The sequence below is a fragment of the Tamandua tetradactyla genome, chromosome 1, assembly GCF_023851605.1.
Source record: "Tamandua tetradactyla isolate mTamTet1 chromosome 1, mTamTet1.pri, whole genome shotgun sequence".
Classification (NCBI taxonomy): Eukaryota; Metazoa; Chordata; class Mammalia; order Pilosa; family Myrmecophagidae; genus Tamandua; species Tamandua tetradactyla.
Genome location: NC_135327.1, coordinates 12,970,383 through 12,992,531, shown reverse-complemented (window position 1 = coordinate 12,992,531; position 22,149 = coordinate 12,970,383). Strand labels below are relative to the sequence as shown.

Below are 22,149 nucleotides of genomic sequence, written 5' to 3'. Positions count from 1 at the left end.
ACCCTGGGGCTCTTTCCTTGTAGTCCTTTACGGGAGTTGTCCTGTGTACATGCTTGTGAGGAAATGATACTCATTTAGTTGCATTTGAACTTAAAAAAAACAAATTGAAATGCCTTGTAAATTAATTATTGCTAAAACTTGGTGTTTTTATTTTTTAGTTTCTGACTGATGGAATGCTGGTCAGGGAAATGATGGTTGATCCATTGTTAACAAAATATAGGTAAATGTCTTTTTTTTGTGATAATTTTCCTAAAGGTTTGAAAATAGATAGAAATAGATTGAGAAGCAGATATGTTATAGCTGAGATTTGTATATGTGTTCATTTGCCCCAGAGCTTTTCTCTTCACGTTGGCTGTTGCAACTCTTGTTTGATTTACCAACAATTAAAAACAAGCCCATAATCCCTATCATTATTTAAACTTGTTCTTGTTGTTGCATCTGTTATATGCCAGGATTGATTGTGACTGCAGAATCCTAGCATGGCAGAGAAATAGATAGTGTTATGTTGAATGCAGAGTCTAAATAATTATTACTTTCTTCCTCCTTGTGTTTATGTCCATCCCTCACAACATTAAAGTTGTCCCACAGAGGCCTTGTCCTATTCTGGGAAAAGATGTCACATTTGATTCCCTGGTACACACATGATCCGGCCCTGATCTTTGCTGTTTTCTACAGCATAACAATCCTCAGGGTGGTTGGGCCTGGTTCCAGTTTTATATGTTCTCTGTGGGGTTATATGTTATGCTCCAATTTAAAATCAGATAACATATCGTATTGGAATTCATAAAACATTTAACTTATAGATTTAGACAATTTATACACCATTTTCTTCATTCAGATATGTTGTAGTCACCATATTTAATAGTTTATGAATTACTTCATAGTCAAAGAGGAGTTATTTAGTTTTACTTTTTTTTTTGAAATATTTTAATTGGCAAATCTTCACACACATACAGTTCATGCATGTACAATCAGTGGCTCACAATATCATCACATAGTTGGGTATTCGTCACCATGATCATTTTTAGGGCCTTTGCATCACTCCAGAAAAAGAAATAAAAAGAAAAAATAAGGAACTCATATGTCCCATACCTCTTTACCCCTCCCTTTCAGTGACCACTAGTATTTCAATTTTTTTACCCCACCCCCCATTATTTATTTTTTTATCTCTATATATTTTTTACTCATCTGCCCATACCCTGGATAAAAGGAGCATCAGACACAATGTTTTCACAATCACACAGTCACATTATAAAAGCTATATAGTCATTCAGTCATCTTCAAGAATCAAGGCTACTGAAACAGAGCTCAGCAGTTTCAGGTACTTCCCTCCAGTCACTCCAGTACATCATATACTAAAAAGGGATATCCATGTAATGCATAAGAATAACCTCCAGGATAATCTCTTGACCCCGAAATCTCTCAGCCCACAGAAACTGTATTTTTTCCTCATTTCTCTCTCCCCTCTTTTGGTCAAGAAGACTTTCACAGTCCCTTGATGCCAGGTCCTGGCTCATCCTGGAAGTTCTGCCCCATATTGCCGGGGAGATTTACACCTCTGGGAGTCATGTCCCATGCAGGAGGGAGGGCAGTGAGTTCACTTGCCAAGTTGGCTCAGAGAGAGAGAGGCCATGTCTGAGCAACAAAAGAGGTTCTCTGGAGGTTTAGCTTTATTTTTGATGCAAGGTGATTGCATGGGGCCTTAATAACCAGAAATCCCTTTGATGGTCTGAAGGGATTATGTGGGTGGGATAATGGGATTTGTTTGGATGCTCACTGAAATCTGCCCGCTCATTCTTAGTGCCATCATGCTTGATGAAGCCCACGAGAGAACCTTGTATACTGACATTGCCATTGGCTTGTTGAAAAAGGTATGACTTTGCTGCCAGACTTTTATTGTTTATTTTGTTTTTGCCTGATTCTAAAAGTATTAATACAAATTTGAAAAGCCCAACAAACCTTGGAGGGAAAAAATTAAAATCGTCCACAATCCCACCCATACTGTTAAAATGTTTTTTTTTTCCTCTTCTTTTTTCTGCATGTGTCTATCTTTGTGTGTACATGTGTCTGTTTTGGCATAATAGCAGTTGTTATTTTGTTATTATACATGTTAATTTGTATCATGTATCATTCCTTTAACATTGCATCAAGATCGTTTCCCTGTGTCACATTAAATATTCTTTGAACACTTTTTTTAATGGCTGTATAATTACATGTCTCTATTATGAACTATTTAACTCTTCCCCTACCGTTAGGCATTTATATGACTTCCAGATTTTAAGTTTCTTAAATATTGTTGCATTCAGCATCCTCGCATTTATGTCTGTTGCATTTCTGTTTCTTTTCTTTCTTTTTTTTTTTTTTTAATTTTATGGAAGGTTCCAGACATACCCCAAAGTAGAGAGGAAGTATACTGAACCCCCATGTGCCCATTATCCAGTTTTAACAAAGAAAACTTGCTGTTAATCTTGTTTAAACCCTACCTCCACTCCCGTCCTCATTCCTGTATTTTCTGATTGTCCTCTTTGGGACAATTCCTATTCATAGGAGTCAGAAAGAGGTAGTAGAGCAGGGTGATTAAGAGCATGGGCTCTGGGCTCTAATCTTGATTCTCCCACCCTACAGACTGTGTAATCCAGCCTCTGTGCATCTCCAATTACTCATCTCTAAAATGAGGACAATAAAATAATCTCTGTCTGCACTGCATTAGACAGGGCAGGTAGAGAACATCTCTGTCGTTGTGGAGTTCTTTTGGACAGCACTGCTCTGTAGCATGAATTGTCTTGAGACTTAAATGAGATAATGGAATCTCAGCTAGCCTGTACGGTGCCTTTGTGCATCCCCTGGGAGGATGCCCACAGCCAGGGTGAGTAGAGAGGAAATTGGATTTCAGATGCCACTGGCCTCCTCAGTTAGGCGTCTTTGTGTCGTGCCTACCCCGTACAGCTCTATACTGTTGCCCTGGAATGACACAAAACTCAGTGTGTGTTAGCTGCCATTGTGATTGTTATTTTCACTGTTATTTATTCTTTGGCCAAAAGCTAAGATTTTTTGATACCTGTGAGGCGTTATTCTCACCAAAATGGTTATTTTCTTCTCAGAAATGGTATCTAAAAGAGCCTATTTTGGGTGGTGTGATGGTGGCTCAGTGGCAGAATTTTTGCCTGCCATGCTGGGGTCCTATTCCCAGTGCCTGCCCATGTTAAAAAAAAAAAAAGAGCCTATTTTGCTGAATCTTTGCCAACATGTTTTATGAATTCTTGCTCATGTGGTAGATGAAAAAAATGATCTCATTATTATATATTTTCGCTCTTCATTTATTTGACCATTTCTCATATGGCTGGTGATTATGTGTGTTTCTTTGAATAATCATAAATGCCTTTTGTCCATATTTCTTTCTTGGGGTTATCAGTTTTTGTTTATTTGCATTTCATGTACTTCTCATACTTTGTGTGTATACATAGATTCCAACGATCCAGTCTCAGGTGTCAGAAAAAAATGTTTTTCTATGCAGTGAATTCAGATTTGGGTCTTAAAGCTCCTTTACTTCCTATGAACTTTCTTTTAGCTTTTTACTTTTGAAAATTTCAGATGTTTGCAAAATTAGAAAGAATCATATAACGAACCCCTCTTTTACCTGTGAGTGTAACAGTTAACACTTTGTGGTTAGTTTTATTTCATCTATAAGCCTACCCAAAGTACATACACATTGGATTATTTTGAAGTGAATTCCAGATATCAAATGATAGCAAATGATTTCATCGTAAATATCTCATTGTGATCATTGTTTCTGCATTCCTTCTTTTGTAGATTCAGAAAAAGCGAGGGGATCTTCGATTGATTGTGGCTTCAGCCACTCTGGATGCCGAGGTAAGAGTGTTTCCCCCCCTGTAAACACTGGACCTATCATTGGGAAGTTACCTCTAGCAAGAGCTTGTCTTTGGCAGAGTGGCCTACCTTCCTCTGGGGCCATCTGATGTCCTAGATTCCTAGATGTCCTAGATGATGAGAGGCTACTCCCTTTCAGCTAGTGGGTGGGAATTAGCCTATAATTAGATAATTGAGTTCATAATTACCTAGTTGTTTTGTTTCTTTACATACTATCTTTCTTCCTACTATAGTCAGCTTCTTTATATTACTTTTTTCAGTGTGGCTATGTTTTTTCAATTTATGAATAAACGTATATTTATATTTTTAGACTGATTGAAGTACCCTATAAATATAATTTCCATGTTATAATTTTTTTTATGGTTGAGTTTATATTATTTTTCTCTTTGGATGACTAATATTTTGGTTCAAATAGTTCAACTCAACAAGTAGTTTTGGCCACTGGCTGTATATATGCTAAGCACAGTGCTGGATACAGGTGATTTGTAGGCACCCTGAGTTCTCGGGGGATTAGCAGACACATAAATAGATGTTTACAATTCAGTGTGATGAGTGTTTTCAGTATAAGAACATTTCATGTGCTGAGGCAGCCCAAGAAGGGAGTGTTTAACTCCAGTAGGGGTGGGGGGGTGCTCAGAGCTTTCACAGAGGAGGGGTCACCTCTGCTGGGTTTGAAAGATACAGAAGTTTGCCAGATGGACAGGAGTGAGGAAGAGCTTCTTCATTGTGCACAGAGCCCGAAACCATGTTTTTCAAGGAGCTGTGAGTCAATTGTAATTTGGGACTCTCACCTTGTCGTTGAGGCCCTCCAGGTGTGATCTGTCCCCCAGCTACCTTTGACTTCATCTCTGTCTGCTTTCTCATCCAGTGCTCCCTGCACTCCAGCTACACTAGTCTCTTGCTATTACTCCAGCAACAACAATAAAACAACTAAGTGTACTTCTTTTCTGAGGGGACCATCTTTCTAGAAGGTTCCCCCGGGATATTTTCATGGTATGACCCTTGTTTTGTTCCAGTCTCTCTGATACTATCTTCGCAGAGAGGACTTTCCTGCACCCTGTCTAAAATAGTGCTACCACTGCTTTCTTTCCTCTTATACTGATTTATTTTTTTCTTTTCAGCACTTACTATTACCTAACTTCATATGCATAGCCACGTGTTTGTTTATTATGTTTCCACAATAAATACAATCACTAAAATGTAAGCTCCTTCAAAGTGGGGCATTGTTGTATCCATTATTTTATCTCTTCACCTAAAACAGTGTCTAGTGCAGAGCGGACACTTAGGCTGAATGCATCTGGGCTGAATGCATCTGGACTGAATGGAAAACAATGGGAGATTGGGAGGGTCTGTGTGAGTGAGGGCGTGGGGTGGTTGGGTGTGGGTCCAGATGTGTGGGGTGCATGTGGAATGTGGTATGTGAGTTCTGTACATGTGAGAGAAAGAGTGAAGAAGCAAATAGGCAGAAGAGGGAGAGAGTGAGGAAAGTGTGTGGGTGGATGGGCCAGGGTGTGGTTTAGGTAACAACAGTGGAGCCCAGAACTCATCTCTGGCCTCCCCAGCTGCTGGATCTCTGAAAGACAGACTGATTCCAAGCCTTGCCGCCTAGAAGGATATGGCTGTGATAGTCCCCTGCCCTTGTTCAGCTCGGGGCCTGGCCTGGGCCAGCTTGCAGACGAAGATGCCAGCACCTGGAGCTGGAAGGCATAGGCAAGCAGAATAAGATGGAGGTGCTGATTAAATAGTTGCCTTACTGGTTTAGCTGCTTTGTTAATTTGAGCCTAATTAAGCAAGCATTTACATAACACAACCAGGTATTAGTTACAAAGTGTTTATTGACCGCTGTATCATATGCTACTGTTTTTATTTCATGAGATTCCATCTACACGGCAGAAAACATGGTTACTGACAGTTCCTAGTTTCTTTTGAGTTCAGTTACTTGGAGAGAGATTAATTTCTCTGTTTAGATTCCTGGGCAAGGAATTTTGGGTCAGCTGGGATCAGGTACCCATTCTGGGACCCATCAGTGTGGGCCAAGGGGTGGGCATGTTGAATAAACATGATAGCTGGGCGCCCACTCCTGTGAGCCAGGTAGGAGCAGCTACCAGGGAAGAAAGGTTTTCTGAGCTGGAAAGACAACCCAGCAGATGTCCACATCATTTAAATTGCATTTCCTCTGTTACACTAAATCTTCATCCTTTCCTTCGTTTTATGTTTTTTTCCCCATGTGTTTCTTCCATACGACACTTACCTCCTTTAGACTTGAGGCATTGAATTCATTTCATTCTTCCTTTTCCTTGATTCTGCCTCAAGATTTCTTCCTTGGCTTTCTAGCCTATAATTTGTGTGTATTAGTTTATATTTCCAAATAAAGATAAACATCTTATGACATCTCAGTAAATGCTGACTTTTATTTCTTGAAAGAAGAGCCGTTACTCTTGAGCCCCGCATGTTCCACTCTGGTCAGGCTGTCCGCCCATGTCCCCCGCTCTGCTGGCCACTTTGGTAGCATTCAGCTCTGTTGACCGCATCCTGGAAATCTTCCTCCGCCGCCTCTAACATCTGGGTCCCTGCCGTCTCCCTCTCCCCTGCCTCCCTGATGCCTTCCTCACAGGCATCTTTGCTGGCTTTTCTCTCTTCTCAGAGCTGAACCCTGTTCATCCTTCCTCCAATCCAGCTAACTGTGTTTCTGGCAGTCTCAACTGTGCCTTTATACTGTGGCATTTGAGCCATGCCAAGTGATAACTATGGTTACTTGTTAAGTACTTTTCTAGGCTATACCTGTGCTAAGTGTTTCAGACACTGTATTTGAAGGGCACAACCTTTCAGTCTGTTAGCATTTTGTAGACACGAGTGCTGAGGCAGAGATGGGGCATTCCCCCACTGGGCCTTGGGCTCTTTCCTCTTTCAGGGCACTTTCACTTATTAGTCCACTCTCTGCTTTCATCCTGGGAACCCCTTCCCAGCCAGTTCTGTCCCAACCAAGGGATGCTGCCTCCTCCATGAAGCTTACCCTGAAAGCTAGTATTAGTTGACTATTTCATTCGCTCAGACTGTATTTTACAGCTCTCTTCTGGTAATTTAGTCATTCTGTCTCAGGATTTATCTTGTGATTGGTTCTTTGCATGTCTGCCCCTCTCCACCCCCTTTCAGATCTTTCACTTCTTTGGGTGTTGGAGTCTGTTTTCACTTGTTTATATCCTTTCTAGTCAGCCTGGGCCGTGCCTGTCCTATGGTTTTGGATGCAGGAAGGTTGAAGTGAATTTACCCAAAAGAAAAGTTAAGAATGGTGCTGTGTGGAATTCTACATAGCACAACATAGTTTCTTTTGTTGACATGAGGTACTCTTATGTCTGTGTATACTCTTCTTAAGCATCAACTTTGAGGTTAATGTATAACATACCAGTAAATCCTATTTACTCTTTTAAAAATACTCCTGAAATCATTCACGTTGTGATTGATGTAGTTCAACAGTGTACCTTCTGGACTCTTGGGCATGTTTTGTATAGATACATGGGGAAATAAGGAAGACAGGACTTATGATAACATTGCCAGCCCCCCTAGAAGAACAGAAACTAATGCCCAGCCAGGCCTCATGGAAACTGGAATACAGGTGCAGAATGGGAGATTGTTCAGAATCACGTGATGAAGTGCTCCACGAGACAGGATTTCTGTGTGCCCTTTGCACCTGGCTCCAGCAGCTTCCCATCTGTGCTCACCGGCCAGTGTGAGCCTACTGCTCACGCTGACCACCTGCCCTGCTCTTTCTGTGCTGTGGGCTCGCAATCCCTGAGAGGAGTCTTTGGTGGTATCCCTGTTCCCCATTGTTGGCTGGTATTCTTGTTCCAGGCTTCCTTATAGGCTGCAGATCTGATGGTCAGGTATCATTATATTAGAATGTTGTCACCTGCTGAGAGCCACCTCTCTCAGCAGAGTAATGTGGGAGTATCAGAGAAGTATGTAATTGATGACCTACCCCATACCAAGCATTGTGCAGGCTCCTGTAGCAAAGCAACTCCTTCAGACTACCAACCCGTAGTCTGAAGTAGTAATAAGGTTGTGGAGAAGGGGACTTGACAATTTTCAGAAGTGAGGTTGACAATTCAAGTATATTGAAGATGGGGAAGACCCCTTCTCTGCCATCTAGTGGCCTAAAATCTCCTGGTAAGGTTATAGTAAATGTAGATCTGTAACTGTGGTGCCAGAAACACACCTCCTCTTCACAGAAAGGTTTCCTTCGTAGATTGATAACTTGGGTAATCAGATCTATACTTTCCAGATTGGGGTTAATCTGTATTTAACTTGATTCATGCCTTTTGATCTAGTTTTCAGCTGAAAAAAATACAAGGGATAGCAATAAGTTAAATAATTTCATAGCTACATGGTAACTCAGGTGCGTTACTGATTGCAGTTTTAAGTTTAATCTTTATTTTTCTTGCTTCAAACCTTCAGTAAAGAGTCTGTCATTGAAATGTGATTCCTCAAAATTACAATAAGAAAAATGAATTTGTTTTTTATGATTTTGCAACCCAGAGTCCATATTCCTTATCTCATTCCCCATTATTCACCCCTGCTCTCCCAGTTTTATATTTCCTTTCCATGAATTACTATGAGCCATTATTTTAGAGGAAGAAGAATTTGTCTTTTCTTTTATTTTAGAAATTTCGGGAGTTTTTTAATCAAAATGAAACCAGTGATCCAACCAGGGATACATGTGTGATACTTACAGTGGAAGGGCGAACATTTCCAGTGGATATTTTTTATCTACAAAGGTTTGATGATACTTGAATTCTTTCTATTTAATGCAATTTTATTGAGATGTATTATATATTCACATACCATATGATCATCCACATTGTACGATCAGTGGTTCACATTGATACTTGAGTTCTTAGTGGTGGTGATTTGAAAATCAGACCTGTAATGTGAAATGACGAGGAAACCATATCTGCACGCAGCTCCAGCGGTCATGTGCCAGGCTGGTGATGAATAGCATGTTTTATGTTACCCTTCACTGATAGGATGTTCGGGACCCCTGCTCAGCATCACTGCTACCAGTTAATTTAAGCCCTTGACACTAATGTTTAAGTGTCCATGAATTTGTGCTCAGTAGCTCAGTTGGAGAGAGCAAAGTATTAATAAGGTTGTAGGGAAGGGGATTTGATAGTTTCCAGAACTGGGGTTTATAAGGCTGCCTGACAGTGGGGCGGTATTGGTAATTTCAGTCATTTGGTTTTCAGATTTCTACATCCTTAGCAAGAAGGCCTGGTGGGCTCTTTTGGGAAAAACCTGCTTGGACAAGGAGGGAATCATCCCAATTCCTATACCTCATCGCTGGGCAAAGACTAGGACCTGGTCTACTGGCTGGAAAGTCCAGAGAGTTGTGGGCTTGACTTCTGAGTTACCCTAACTGGAGAGCACACCCATCAGCTCCTTCCAGCAGACTCATACGTGCTGCCGCATGTTAGGGGGAGGGAAGATGGCCACATGAGTATGGGGTTCTTCAGCTCTTGGGCCACTGCCCTCCGTTTTTACTTGCCAGGCATCTTGATATGCTAAAGATAGCACATCTATTTACATGGGTGCATTATTTTATTTCTTTGCAAATAACATTAATAATCATAGTTTACATGTAATTATGAATTATTTTTGAATGCTGCATTTCAGAAAAGAAAAACAAAGTAGTTATTTATTTCATTCATTCATATACTAATTAACTGCTGGGCAGGCCCAAACCAACTTTCAGAGGGCATTGCTGCCAATTGATCTATAATTAATGGTCATATTCTAGTGATGAATTTATCCCATACATCTTTTCAGTCCTGTTCCAGATTACATCAAATCCACTGTGGAAACTGTGGTGAAAATTCATCAGACAGAGGGAGATGGAGACATATTAGCATTTCTTACTGGCCAGGTAATTCCAGTGGACATTTTCTCTGTGATGAACAGACATGTTAAGCAGTGCCAAAAGTATTGTTGCTTTATGTACTCATTTATTTTGTGTTTTGTTGCATTTTGTGGTTACTTAATACCCTGAAAGTTGTTTGATTTGATGTTATATGTTTATTGACTAATTGCCAGGAAACATTAGCCCCTGCTTGTTCTGTCACAGAGGGTTGATTTTATTTTAAAGTTATTAGCTGATTCTAAAATAAATTTGGTAGTTCAGCCAATGGACCTTTTTGTTTGCCAAAATTGAATATTGCATTAGGAACATTTTGCTGCACGCATGTTGCTGCTGCATGCTTCTGCTGAGGAACACCTTTACAGCTCATCCTGGAGGCGGTAAGTGGTCACGTTACTGGAAACACATAAACAAGCACTGCCCAAGCACTCATTCAAGTTTGTAGCCCTGTTCAGAACTACCCTCCAGCTGTAATCTTTTCCACTGTCAAACATTTTCCACAGTTCACGTATCTTTTCTGGAGAAAGCTTATTGCAATTTTATATGCCACAACTTGTCCACATGCATGAGATGCCTTGTTTCTTGGCAGTACATGGAAGCTGCATAAAATAGTCCTTGTTTTAATTTTTCAGGAACTCTCCTATTCACTAAATATAGTATAGATTTCAGTAGTTAATATTACAGTCACAAATTTTCAACCCTGTGGCACATTGTTCAATAGTATTTGATTAAGTGCCATCCCAGAATAGAACATGACAGCTTTGTAATTCGTGAATCTTGATAAAAATTTAAATTCTGACCCCAACTTTCATTTTCTTTCAGTATGATAGAATGACATCCTTTGAATTGCTCTCAAATCCTTTGGTTCCTGGTTCACTGTTTTTAGGAAGAGGTGGAAACTGTTGTGTCTCTGCTGATTGAGCAGGCTCGAGCACTAGCTCGCACTGGGATGAAGCGACACCTCCGGGTTCTCCCCATGTATGCAGGACTGCCTTCCTTTGAGCAAATGAAAGTGTTTGAGAGGATGTCACGCAGTGTCAGAAAGGTGAGACTGTCTTAATGACCAAGGGAGTTTGCAGCTGTCTATAATTTAAGACTTTTTGTATTTGTTTTCTTTTTTAATTAATTAAAAAATTTTAGGTCCATGTTTCTGTGCAGTACATCTAAAAAGCACACAGTAAATAATGTGCTTTGAAAATTTATAAATCTGCCCCATGGAAGGGTCATTCTGACAGTAATTACCAGAGCAGTTGATTTTTTTTAAAATTTTTTATTAATTAAAAAAATTACAAGAAACACAAACATTCCCAACACATACACTCAACAGTTCACATTATCATCACATAGTTGCATATTCATCATCATGATCATTTCCCAGAACATTAGCATCAATTCAGAAAAAGAAATAAAAAGACAACAGAAAAAAAAAAATTTTACATGCCATACCCCTTACTGATCCCTTTCATTGATCACTAGCATTTCAAACTAAATCTATTTTAACATTTGTTCCCCCTATTATTTATTTTTATTCCATATGTTCCTCTCATGGGTTGACAAGGTAGATAAAAGGAGCATCAGACACAAGGTTTTCACAATCACACAGTCACATTCTGAAAGCTATATCATTATTCAGTCATCATCAAGAAACATGGCTACTGGAACACAGCTCTACATTTTCAGGCAATTCCCTCCGGCCTCTCCACTACATCTTGGATAACAAGGTGATATCTACTTATTGCATAAGAATAACCTCCAGGATAACCTCTCCACTCTGTTTGGAATCTCTCAGCCATTGATACTTTGTCTCATTTCACTCTTCCCCCTTTTGATTCAGGAGGTTTTCTCAATCCCTTGATGCTGGGTCTCAGCTCATTCTAGAGTTTTTCTCAATCCCTTGAGAGCAGTTGATTTTTATTTGCTTCTTTTCTGCCTGCCTGATTTTTGCCTATGACACAGAACTTGGCTTAAGGATCTGTTTTGGTGCATTTTGATTAGTTAGGGACAATAGATTCGTACCTACAAATGGTTTCTGAACCATTTGTTTTGGACATCAGTTTATGATAGTGCCAAGTTTAAATCAGTTAATCAGTGTGTGGTTTAAAAATATTTAGCTTTGAAGTTGGGCTGGGGAAGGATTAGGGAAGCTTCAGTTTGAAGGAGGCAGGAGGCAGCCAGTCAGCCCACTGTTCCTCTTCCATTGGGGTCCTGCTCTGCTGCTCTCCCCTTCCATGAGGTAGGGAGTATATAGAGCTGGCCAGAAGTCAGCTTGTAGTAGCCATTTATCGTCAGGTGACAGAAAATAAAAAGGTGAGGGATGGTCTGAGGATTCACTCCCAATTTCACTTGGTGGTGGTACCTAGTTCCTTGGCTGTTGTGATAGAACACACAAACGTGAATTGCTGCCAACCAATCAGGAGGCCTGAATCCCGTCTTGAGTTAACTACCTGTCCTTGGATGAATTACTTAACCAAGAGTCTTGGTTTTCTTAGCTGCAAAACATAAATAAGAATAACTTTTAGATAGATGGTTTTATAACATAAATCTTGATTCTCTACTTCATAAATATATTGGGAAAATTGTTATAAAATGGTAGATGTACAAGTGACTGAAGTAAGTTTTAGTGCTATATGTACATGTCCCCTGCTGCTTAAAACCGTCTTTTTAAGCTCCTGGAGGTCCACCAGTCTCTGCATGATCGTGTCCCCACCTCCCTCTCCAACCTCATCTTGTGCCACTTTGCCCCTTATCTATGCTGAACTTGGGCCACACTGCCTGTTTCCCCTTTCTTTGAACTGTTTCTTCAGCCTGGATCTCTGTAGGGTTGTTTTTTTCTTATTTAGGTCTCAGATCACAATCATCTTGTAGGAGGCTTTTCTGGCCTCCCACCTAAAGTAGCACACCTAGCCTCTTTCCATATAACCGTACCCTGTTGTGTTGTCTTCATAGTATTTGGCATTCCCAGAAATTACCTACTTGTTTGTGATCACAACTTTTCTACCTCAGACACTCATTGGAATGTAAAATCTGCAGGGCCAGAGGTCTTGTGTACTTGTTTATTATTGTATCTCCAGCCCCTTGAACAGTGCCTGGCAAAGTACAGACCCTTAGAAAATAGTTATTCTGTGAATGAATAAACGAGTAGATAGGTGCGAAGTGGTGGTTTACTTTAGCTATGCAAAAGGGAAGAACTAAAATTGTTGAATATTTTCTATAGGCTTTAATCACTTTATGTACATGTTTTAGTTTCCTTGTTGCTAAAGCAAATACCATGAAATGGGTTGGCTTAAACAGTGGGAATTTAAACCTCATGGTTTTGAGGCTAGGAGAAGTCTAAATCAAGGCATTATCAAAATGATGCTTTCTTCCTCAAGACTGTTGTTCTGGGACTGATTGCTAGTGATCCTTGGTCCTGAGCTCCTCTGTCACATGGCAGTGCACATAGTGGCCTCTTCTGCCCTCTCCTTGCACTTCCAGGTTCCTTGATTTCCAGCTCCTGGCTGCTCCCCTGTAGCTTCCTCTCTGTGACCTTCCCTGTAAGGTCTCCCTTAATAAGATTAAGACCCACACTGGGCCACACCTTCTCTGAAGTAAAGTCATCAAGAGGTCCTGTTCACAAGAGTTCACACCCACAGGAATGGATTAAGTTTAAAAACATGTTTTTTGGGGAAACACAGCTTCAGACTACCATAGTATATTTCTTTTTTAATCTCCTCAACAACCTTGGAAAGCTGTAAATAGAATTATACAGATAAGGAAACTCATGCTTAAGAGGTTAAGCAACTGGTGCAGTGTCACATGATTAGGGGAAATTCAGACCTAGGTTATTCTGACTTTAAAACTCATGCTCTTCCTGTATACCAAACTGCCTCTGATAGATTCTATAATATCAGAAGCATCCAAATGTTTTAGGGTTTTTAATAGTTTATTAAAAGAGAAAGGAATCTGGGTGGGCCACTGTGGCTCAGCATGCAGAGTTCTCACTTGCCATGCTGGAGACCTGGGTTCGATTCCCGGTGCCTGCCCGTGCAAAAAAAAAAAAAAAAAAAAAAGTGAAAGGAATCAAATAACTTTTATTTTTACCCTTTTCTCTGTGGGGAACTTAGGTGATAGTGGCCACCAACGTGGCAGAAACCTCCATTACAATCAGTGGGATTGTGTATGTGATTGATTGTGGCTTTGTGAAACTCCGAGCTTACAATCCCCGGACAGCTATTGAATGCTTGGTGGTGGTCCCAGTGTCCCAGGCATCCGCTAACCAGCGCGCGGGACGTGGTGGTCGCAATCGCTCCGGAAAATGTTACCGACTTTATACAGGTTAGTGTGGGTTTCCTTAATGGTTTTTGGTAGTCAGCCTACACATTGGAGAAACAGCACACATGTTTATCCCTAGTGAGCAGAACAACAGTCCTCTTGTTCTGGGGGTCCCTGAGTTGTGTGGGGCCTCACATTGTGTTCTATTTTTCCCTCTGGGTCAGAGCATCTTTGCAGAGCTAAAATGGCAGCATCTGTTCTGAGACTCATATGTAGAAAACAAATGACTCCCTCTCTGTGCTGTGCACTATGCTAAGCTCAAAGGAAGTGGAATAAAGTTATGATAAAGACTGTCCCACCCCTTAATGTGCTTTCTTTCCAGCTTGAAGACAACTAAACAACAGATACCTAGAGCTGCTTTTTCTCTCTTTGCACTTCTCTTTTGAGGGAATGGTCCTAAAATTTCTCTCAATTGTTCAGACTTAATTTACAAGTCATTTTTAACTCCCTTTGTCCAACACTCACCTTCAACCACTTACCAGGTCTGGGGGTTTTACCTCTGATGTTCATCTTCCTTTCCTTTCTGGTTATCATCATCCTTGTTTAGTCCTTGACATCTTTCTCTGGTCATTCTTTCTTTTTATTAAATGTGTGCAGAGCACCTGCCATATGATAGGCATGGTGCCAGAGCTTGGAAATCTAGTGCTAGGTAGGGCATAGAGTCTGGTCACATGAAGGACGGTCTGCTGGGGGAGGCAGAGCCACAAACAGATCAGCATAATATGATGTGCTAGGAATACCTTAAAGTCATGAACCTTGGAGACAGGGAGCAGGGAGAGTTATCCTGCTGGGACGTTGGGGAGTGCTTTACAACTGAGGTGATGTTTGAGCCTGATCTTTCAGGATGCCCAGGTGAAGGGGTGGGTGTGGGTATTGGATTTCAGCATACCAGGCAGAGAGAATGGAATATTAAGTACTTGAAGAGGAGAAAGGCGGTCTGAAGTAAACATGGAAGTGAGGGAAAGGCATAATCAAGTTGGAGAGGTAAGGGCAACCACTGATGATGCTAAGCGGGAATAATTGGAGTGGAAAGAAGAAAACCAGACTAGAAGACATCGTAAGATGACAGGGAGGAGGAAGTTTCAAGATGCTTTTAAAGAGGACCCAGCCAGCATCTCATTCTTCAAAGAAGTAAAGTAGTAGAATGCAGACTGAATATAGGCAGGTAGATTTGGTTGAATGATCTCTGGCTTTCTAGTATGAATAGTTGAGTTCCAGTTGAGGTGGGTTGAGAAGGGCCTACCTGACAATAAGGGGGTGCAGTAACATCTAGCTTCTAGACTTTCTCAGCTACCCTACTTCTAGATGAACCTCTAGAGAGTTCAGCTCTGGGGAGAATGCTTCCTGCTCAGACCCTTCACGATGTCTCAGAACCTTCCAGAACTTTTCCTCTGCTTTTCTTCTCCTGTTATACACCTTAACTCCCCTACACTGCAGCCTGGCTAGATTACACTCTGTTCTTGGATGTACCTCTGCTTTCCCACATCCACTATACATAACTTTGATACCTTTGCTCAGGCAAACAGAACTGCCCAGCAGATATTTCTCATCCTTCAGATCATCCCTTAAATGACAACTGTCTCTAGAAGCTACCTCCAATGCCTTCTTCCAATGGTTGTGGTTCCTTCCTTTCCAGATTCTCCATTTCTCTTTGGGAGGGACACTCATTGGGACATAGCCTGCGCCTCCTTTGAGGGCACTGTTTCAGATCTTGGTCCTCTGCCCCTTCATATCACTGAAGCTTCTCAAAGGCATAGCTTTTGGATTAATACCTTGTACACTCAAGTACTTGGTAGAGTTTAAGTGTCATTGAACTCTTAAGTGCCTACTTCCTGTGAGCTTCTTCTCCTCAGGGTTGTCCTCTTATCTGATAACTTTGCTTTTCCTTTGATCACTGGTATGCTTGGAAAATATGGTTAGATTACCAAAAAGCTTTACCCAAAATGCTCTTCAAATTCAAAGGGAAGTTCCCATTTGGAACTTCCTGCTATTTCCTGTCATCTAAAACCTTCCAGTTATATCATACATTTGACAGCTTACATCAGTTGGTCCAAAGAATGTTGGTTGTGTATTTTCTCAAAGAAAACCCTTTTGAGATTCTTCAATAGTAGTGCTATTTCTACAATTCACTTTTGTTTTTTGTTTTGTTTTCTCTAGTTCACTAAAGCTTTTTTTTAACATGTTTTTATTGTGAAGATATATATATATATGTATATATATATACACACCCACACAAAAAGAGAGAAAAAGCAATAATTTTCAAAGTACACTTCAGCAAGTAATTACAGAACAGATTTCGGAGTTTGCTATGCATTTCCATTCCATTATTTCAGATTTTCCCTTCTAGCTGCGCCAAAACACTGGAGGCTAAAAGATATATCAGTATGGTGATTCAGCAGTTATACTCATTTGTTTAATCTTGTTTTGTCTATTATAACTCTTCTTTCTCCTTTGATCCTTCTCCCAATCTATAGGGATCTTTAGGCAGTGTCCCTTCTAACTTTTTCATGTTGAGAAGGCATGTCAACAGTAAAGGATAGAGAGATGTAATTAGTTGATAATCTTGAAGAGGCTGGTCCCTCTGGGTTTCAGGGCTTATCTGGCTGAGAAACCCTCTGGAAATTATAGGTTCCAGGGAAGTAAACTTAGTGCATGAAACTTTTATAGTCTCATTTAGAGCCCTAGGTATTCTTAAGAGTTAACAGGAGTGATAAGTTGGTTGGGGTTTGGCAAACGATGGCAATTAGCAATATCTAGCTGAAGCTTGTATACGAGTAGCCTCTCAACTCTATCTGATCTCTTTTAGCCACTGATGCCTTATTTTATTACACTTCTTTCCCCTGTTTTGGTCAGAAAGGCGTTGTCGATCCCATGGTGCTAGGACCAGACTCATCCCTGGGAGTCATTTCCCTGCTTGTCAGGGAGACTTTTGCCCCAACATGTTATATCCCATGTTGGGTCTGAGTGATGATTTTCCTTGCAAAGTTGGGCTTACAGATTGAGAGAGAGAGAGAGAGAGAGAGGTTTTCTGGAAGCAAATCTGAGGTCTCATTATAGGTGGTCTTAGCTTCCCATCATAGAAATAAGTTTCATAAGGGAAAGCCTCAAAATCAAGGGCTTGGCCTATCTTTTTGGGACTCTCCAGTGTTTGAGAGGGTACCTGGGTTTCTCAGATGGGAAAGTTTAATATATTTTTCTTCAGTCCCTCAAGGGACTCTACCAATACTTTTTAATTATTTGTCCACCATAGTCTGGGATGTATCTTTATATTCACATTATAAAACTTTTTGATCTGAATGAAAGTTGACCAACCCTTGTATTTAAGGAGTGCATGATCAGCCAGTTAAGAGAATTTTGTGGGTAGAGCATTCTCGAAATAAATTATAAGCTTTCCGAACAACTTAATGATTTTATCTCCCTCTCCCTCTTTTTTTCCTTACCCTTTGTATCTAGCTTTTATAAAAAGGGTAAAGACCTTTATAAAAAGGTCTCCCAAAGTCTCTTCTCCCTAACCCATTTGCTGCCCCTCCTGTCTTGGGATCTCTGTGTCTTGTATCTCTGTTTCTTGTTTGAGGTCACCTTTTGATCCAGTTGGGCATTTATTAATCTCACTGGGGCAGCATCATATTATGGGTATGACCTTATACCTTGCTCATTGATTTTAAAAAACTCAATTTAAATAGTTTTTGTTTTTTATAAGATTTGGTCATTTGTTATATTCTGGGTGCTATTTTGGTGATTTATTTTGAAATTACTCTTTGTTTATATATGTAATTCTTATTCCCTTGACTTAACTTACCTCAAGCAAATAGAATGGTAGCTGGGTACCAATAGTGATTCAGCAAATACTTGTTGCTTTGATTTAATGTTTTGTAGATAAATTTTTTAAAAGCACTGAAAAAAGAAGCACTCTAAAGTAAAAGGACAAACTTTTAAAGGCGTTGTGTTCAAATATATTTATCTGAATATCTTTTAAATTGGTAACGTAGACCCAACTTTATATGATTAAATCATATGCATCTGTTTTGTGGTAGAATCCTGGAGGCTCTTGTTCAAGTTAGAGAAGGAAAACTATCCCTTTGGCATAATAATTGCATTTGATTGTGACATTTGATCCCAAACAGTTCTGATTTCCTATCCTCAGAGGAAGCCTTTGACAAGTTACCTCAGTCCACTGTTCCTGAGATGCAGCGTAGCAATTTGGCACCTGTCATCCTGCAGCTGAAAGCATTAGGAATTGACAATGTCCTCAGGTTCCACTTCATGTCGGTAAGTTCTGTCTTCTATCTGGGACTACAGGGAGACTGCAAAGCTCACAGTGGAGCTGCAGGACATTATTTATAGATCATGTCACCTCTCCGTCTCTATTTTTTCCCTACTCAACTCATGCATTGTGTGCCTACTTTGCACCAGGCCCTGTGCAGATAATGAAGAATATAGCCAGACAAGGCAGACGCAATTCCTATTGCCTGCTGGGGATTAGAAACAAATCAGGGGGTGATTACAGTACAGTGTGCCCAGTGCTCAGAGATTAGTCACCTGGAGACCACAAAGGAAGGACCCCCAGCCAGTTAGTCAGGTGAGACTTGAAACTCAGGTGAGGAGGGATGGAGAGTTGCTGTTGGGGAAGTCAAGGACATACTCAGTGGCCATCTAACCTTTTCATGTTGGCAGGGGCTGTCAATAATACGGAATTGGGGGATGGAACTAGTTGATAAGGTAGCTTTTTAATAAAATATTTATTGGCCATGTTGTGTTTCTTCTGACTTGTCAAACCATTTTTCTATTAAATTAGTGTTTATTAGTGATTTTCAAGAGTTCTTGTTAAATATTGAAGACATTAGCCTTTAGTCTATAATATTTCTTGCAAATATTTTGTCTGGTTATTTCTTTTATATTAGTTTTTTAATGTACAGTTATTCTAAATATTTCCATAGTAAAATCTTTCTATTTTTGCCTTTGTGATTTCTACTGTTATTCTTGTACTTAGAAAACAAAACCTCCTCTATATCTAGGTCAGTTAATAAATATTCACTTACATTTTAGAATTTTTTGTGATTTGAGAACTTGAGTCTTAACTCTTTATTCCAATTGTATTGACATATATGATATGACATTTGGAGTCTTGGTTAATAAAGACCCTAATGTCTCATGATAATTTAGGTGAATGAAAAATAGAATGTTAAAATATCAACCCCACTACCCTAAAGAAAAGAAAAGAAAACAATTGTGTGTTTATTATTAGTATGAAGGAAATGTACCCTGATCATTGGAGTGTCGTGCAAGAAATTATAAAGAAATTATGGACAGTGAATGCAAATTAAAAGCTTATGAAAGCCCTACATCTAGAATTAAAGGACAACATATAATGGAAAAGATAATAGATTAGCATCTTAAAAAAATAGAGTTTTCAAACATCTATTTAGAATAAATCAAAACGTACAATAAAGCAAAAGCTAAAGAAAAAGAAGCAGCTTAAGAAGTACCAGTAAAACCTGTTGAACTTCTTTAGGAGAGAGATCAGTACAAATTGAAATAGCCGTAAAGTACCACTTACACTAATCAAATGATCAAACATAAAGAAAAGTGGTAAAATCTGAAGCCAACACAATTTAGTAAAATCAATTCCTCCTGTATTCTGGTGGTTTCATTCTCTCAGTTTATGAGGATTTTCTGGCAGTATCTCATGAGCCATAGAAATGCCTGGTATTTTTCTCTCATGGAAATTTTTCCCAAAAAAAATAATTCAAAAGAAGAAAAAAAGCTTACATGTATGATGTTTATTGCAGCATTTTATATGTATAATATAAAAAACAGATCGTAAAACATTTGAACAATTGAAAAATGAAAATTCGTGCAAATTTACAGATTCATCTCCATATATTCCCTTCTGGTTATTTCCCCCCCAAAGTGTGTTCTTTTATAATTGAAATGACAGGGTGCATATAATTTTGTATATTTAGCAGTATTATTTGCAATAGTGAAGAACTGGAAACAAGTCAATTTCCCAGTAATAAGATAATTGCTTACTTTATGGAGTTAACCTTGATGGAATGCTATGCAGCCCTCCCAGGTAATCACTGTGATGTTTCTGTGGGTACAAGAAACAGTGAAAACAGAAAAACAAACATTGGAAAGAAAATACAATAACTCCATCTGTGTTAAAACGTGTTTGCATATGAGCCCAAATCAGATGAGTCAAAGAGAAATACTTGTGAATGTGTGTTTAAATGAAGATAGTATGGATGTGATTTTTTTTTTTTTTGAGGTAAGGAGGGGTAAAGTTTTTTTTTTTAGTTTTAAAAAAAAGCAGAATTCAAAGGATTTGGTGATTGGCTAGAAATAGGACTAGGGACTGAGAGGAATCAAAGATGACCTTGTTAGTTTTGTTCTGTAATTGCTTAAAACCTAATTCAGTGCTTTGTTCTTCCCTGTTATCTTATATAATCTCAGTATCAAGGTCTGGAGGATTTAAGCTCCTCTATTTAGGCATTCTTGATTGTGCCTAAAGAAGGATGTCATAGGCAGCAAGGAAAGGTTAGTGAATCAATGATTTGTTGAGTACTTTACATGTAGCGAATCAGTTAGGGCCAGTCCCTGCCCTCCTAAGTGTGTGTGCATGTGTTGACATATTTATAAGTTTTAAAAGTCTAACATTGCTCTTTGGTGATCAGTTGATGGGGATAGTGGGAAAAACTGATGGAGACCTGAGTTCCCTTTCTGGCTTTGCCACCAACTGCCTAAAAAGCTATACAGTTTGTAAAAAGCTATACAGTTTTTATTACTTGGCTTATTAGAAACCAGCTGATTTAGAGGGAAGAAAATAATGATGCCTGGCACTTAGGTGCTCAGTAAAAGTTTATAGAAGGAAAGAAGGAGGTAAGTATTAGAAAAATCAGACTGAAAGCCACAATATCAGCTTTACTGAACTTCAGATTGCTTAGCATTCTTTATTTTCAAATGATCAAATTAAGCATGTGTTAAATACCCGGCACGGGCAAGTGGGTGTGCCAAGTGGGTGATTTCTGCAGTGTCCTGGGGCTCCCAGGGTAGGAGAAGGCTGAGACTATGAAGCAAAAATTAGAAATGTCTGAGGAGGGTTTAGAAGAAACGAGGTAATTCAAGGTAGTGAGCCTTTACTTCTGATGGAGGGGATGATGAGGGAGGGCAGGTTGAAGCAGGGCTTCAGGGGGAAGTGTTTAATGGCACTGATCCTTCAAAGCCAAGGAGTACTCAGGATACCAGAAAGGAATGAAGATAGTTTGTGCGCTAACAGCATGAACAGAGACATGGAGGCTGGAAACTATGGGACATGCGAGAACAAAGAGTGAATTTGAGCAGGAAATGCTTGTGTTTTTATGTTAGTTGCCCAAATAAACTAATTTAGGATTTTTGTTCTTTTTTCAACAGCCCCCTCCAGCACAGTCGATGGTTCAAGCTTTGGAGTTACTCTATGCTCTGGGAGGTAAGCCTGTTTCTCTCTTAATATGTGTTCTCCTGTGTAGTGCTAGTGGTGTTCACTTTATAGTTCTTAGCGTCTTCAGGAACAGGATTGGTTTTCATATTTGTAATCCTCTTAATCATGCTCTATTCACATAAGGAGTTGGAATCATAATTAGGTTAATAGTATATGAAGTCCTGTTAAGTCAGTGAATTTACAAAGCATGCATAACATCAGAAACTGTCAGTCGCCATCACCAGGACCACACTCTGAGACATCCAGAAGATTTGTGATTCCCCATCGAAGTATTTCAGATGTGACCTTCTCACTCCTTGTTCTTTGTCTGTCCACCCAGCTCTGGCCACTGTGGCTCAGTGTTTCTATACCTAAACCCCCTTCATTTCATTCCTGGAATTCCTGGTGTAGAATTGGGTAGATAATTAGAGTGTAGTATTTTGGGGGGCAAGGAAGCACTGTGTTATGGAGTAATCTCTATTTGCTTGTGATTTGAAAATGTAGTTTTTACCTCAAGATAGAGAAAATCGTCTCCACTTCTCCAGGAAGTACATCTTTTCTGTAAATATTGCCACAAGGGAGTATA

General features: G+C 39.7%; 1 protein-coding gene across 4 annotated transcripts in view; it reads left to right on the top strand.

Annotated features, from left to right (window-relative positions):
* Positions 1 to 22,149, top strand: part of DHX35 (DEAH-box helicase 35) — a 168,459-nt gene that overhangs the window by 43,939 nt on the left and 102,371 nt on the right. For all 4 annotated transcript variants that reach the window (XM_077168626.1, XM_077168648.1, XM_077168632.1 and 1 more), the window contains exons 6-14: positions 159 to 220; positions 1,802 to 1,871; positions 3,811 to 3,870; positions 8,548 to 8,660; positions 9,709 to 9,805; positions 10,683 to 10,841; positions 13,900 to 14,110; positions 18,252 to 18,376; positions 21,518 to 21,572. In XM_077168626.1, coding sequence (XP_077024741.1) covers positions 159 to 220; positions 1,802 to 1,871; positions 3,811 to 3,870; positions 8,548 to 8,660; positions 9,709 to 9,805; positions 10,683 to 10,841; positions 13,900 to 14,110; positions 18,252 to 18,376; positions 21,518 to 21,572 — 952 coding nt within the window. The remainder of the gene's footprint in view (positions 1 to 158; positions 221 to 1,801; positions 1,872 to 3,810; positions 3,871 to 8,547; positions 8,661 to 9,708; positions 9,806 to 10,682; positions 10,842 to 13,899; positions 14,111 to 18,251; positions 18,377 to 21,517; positions 21,573 to 22,149) is intronic.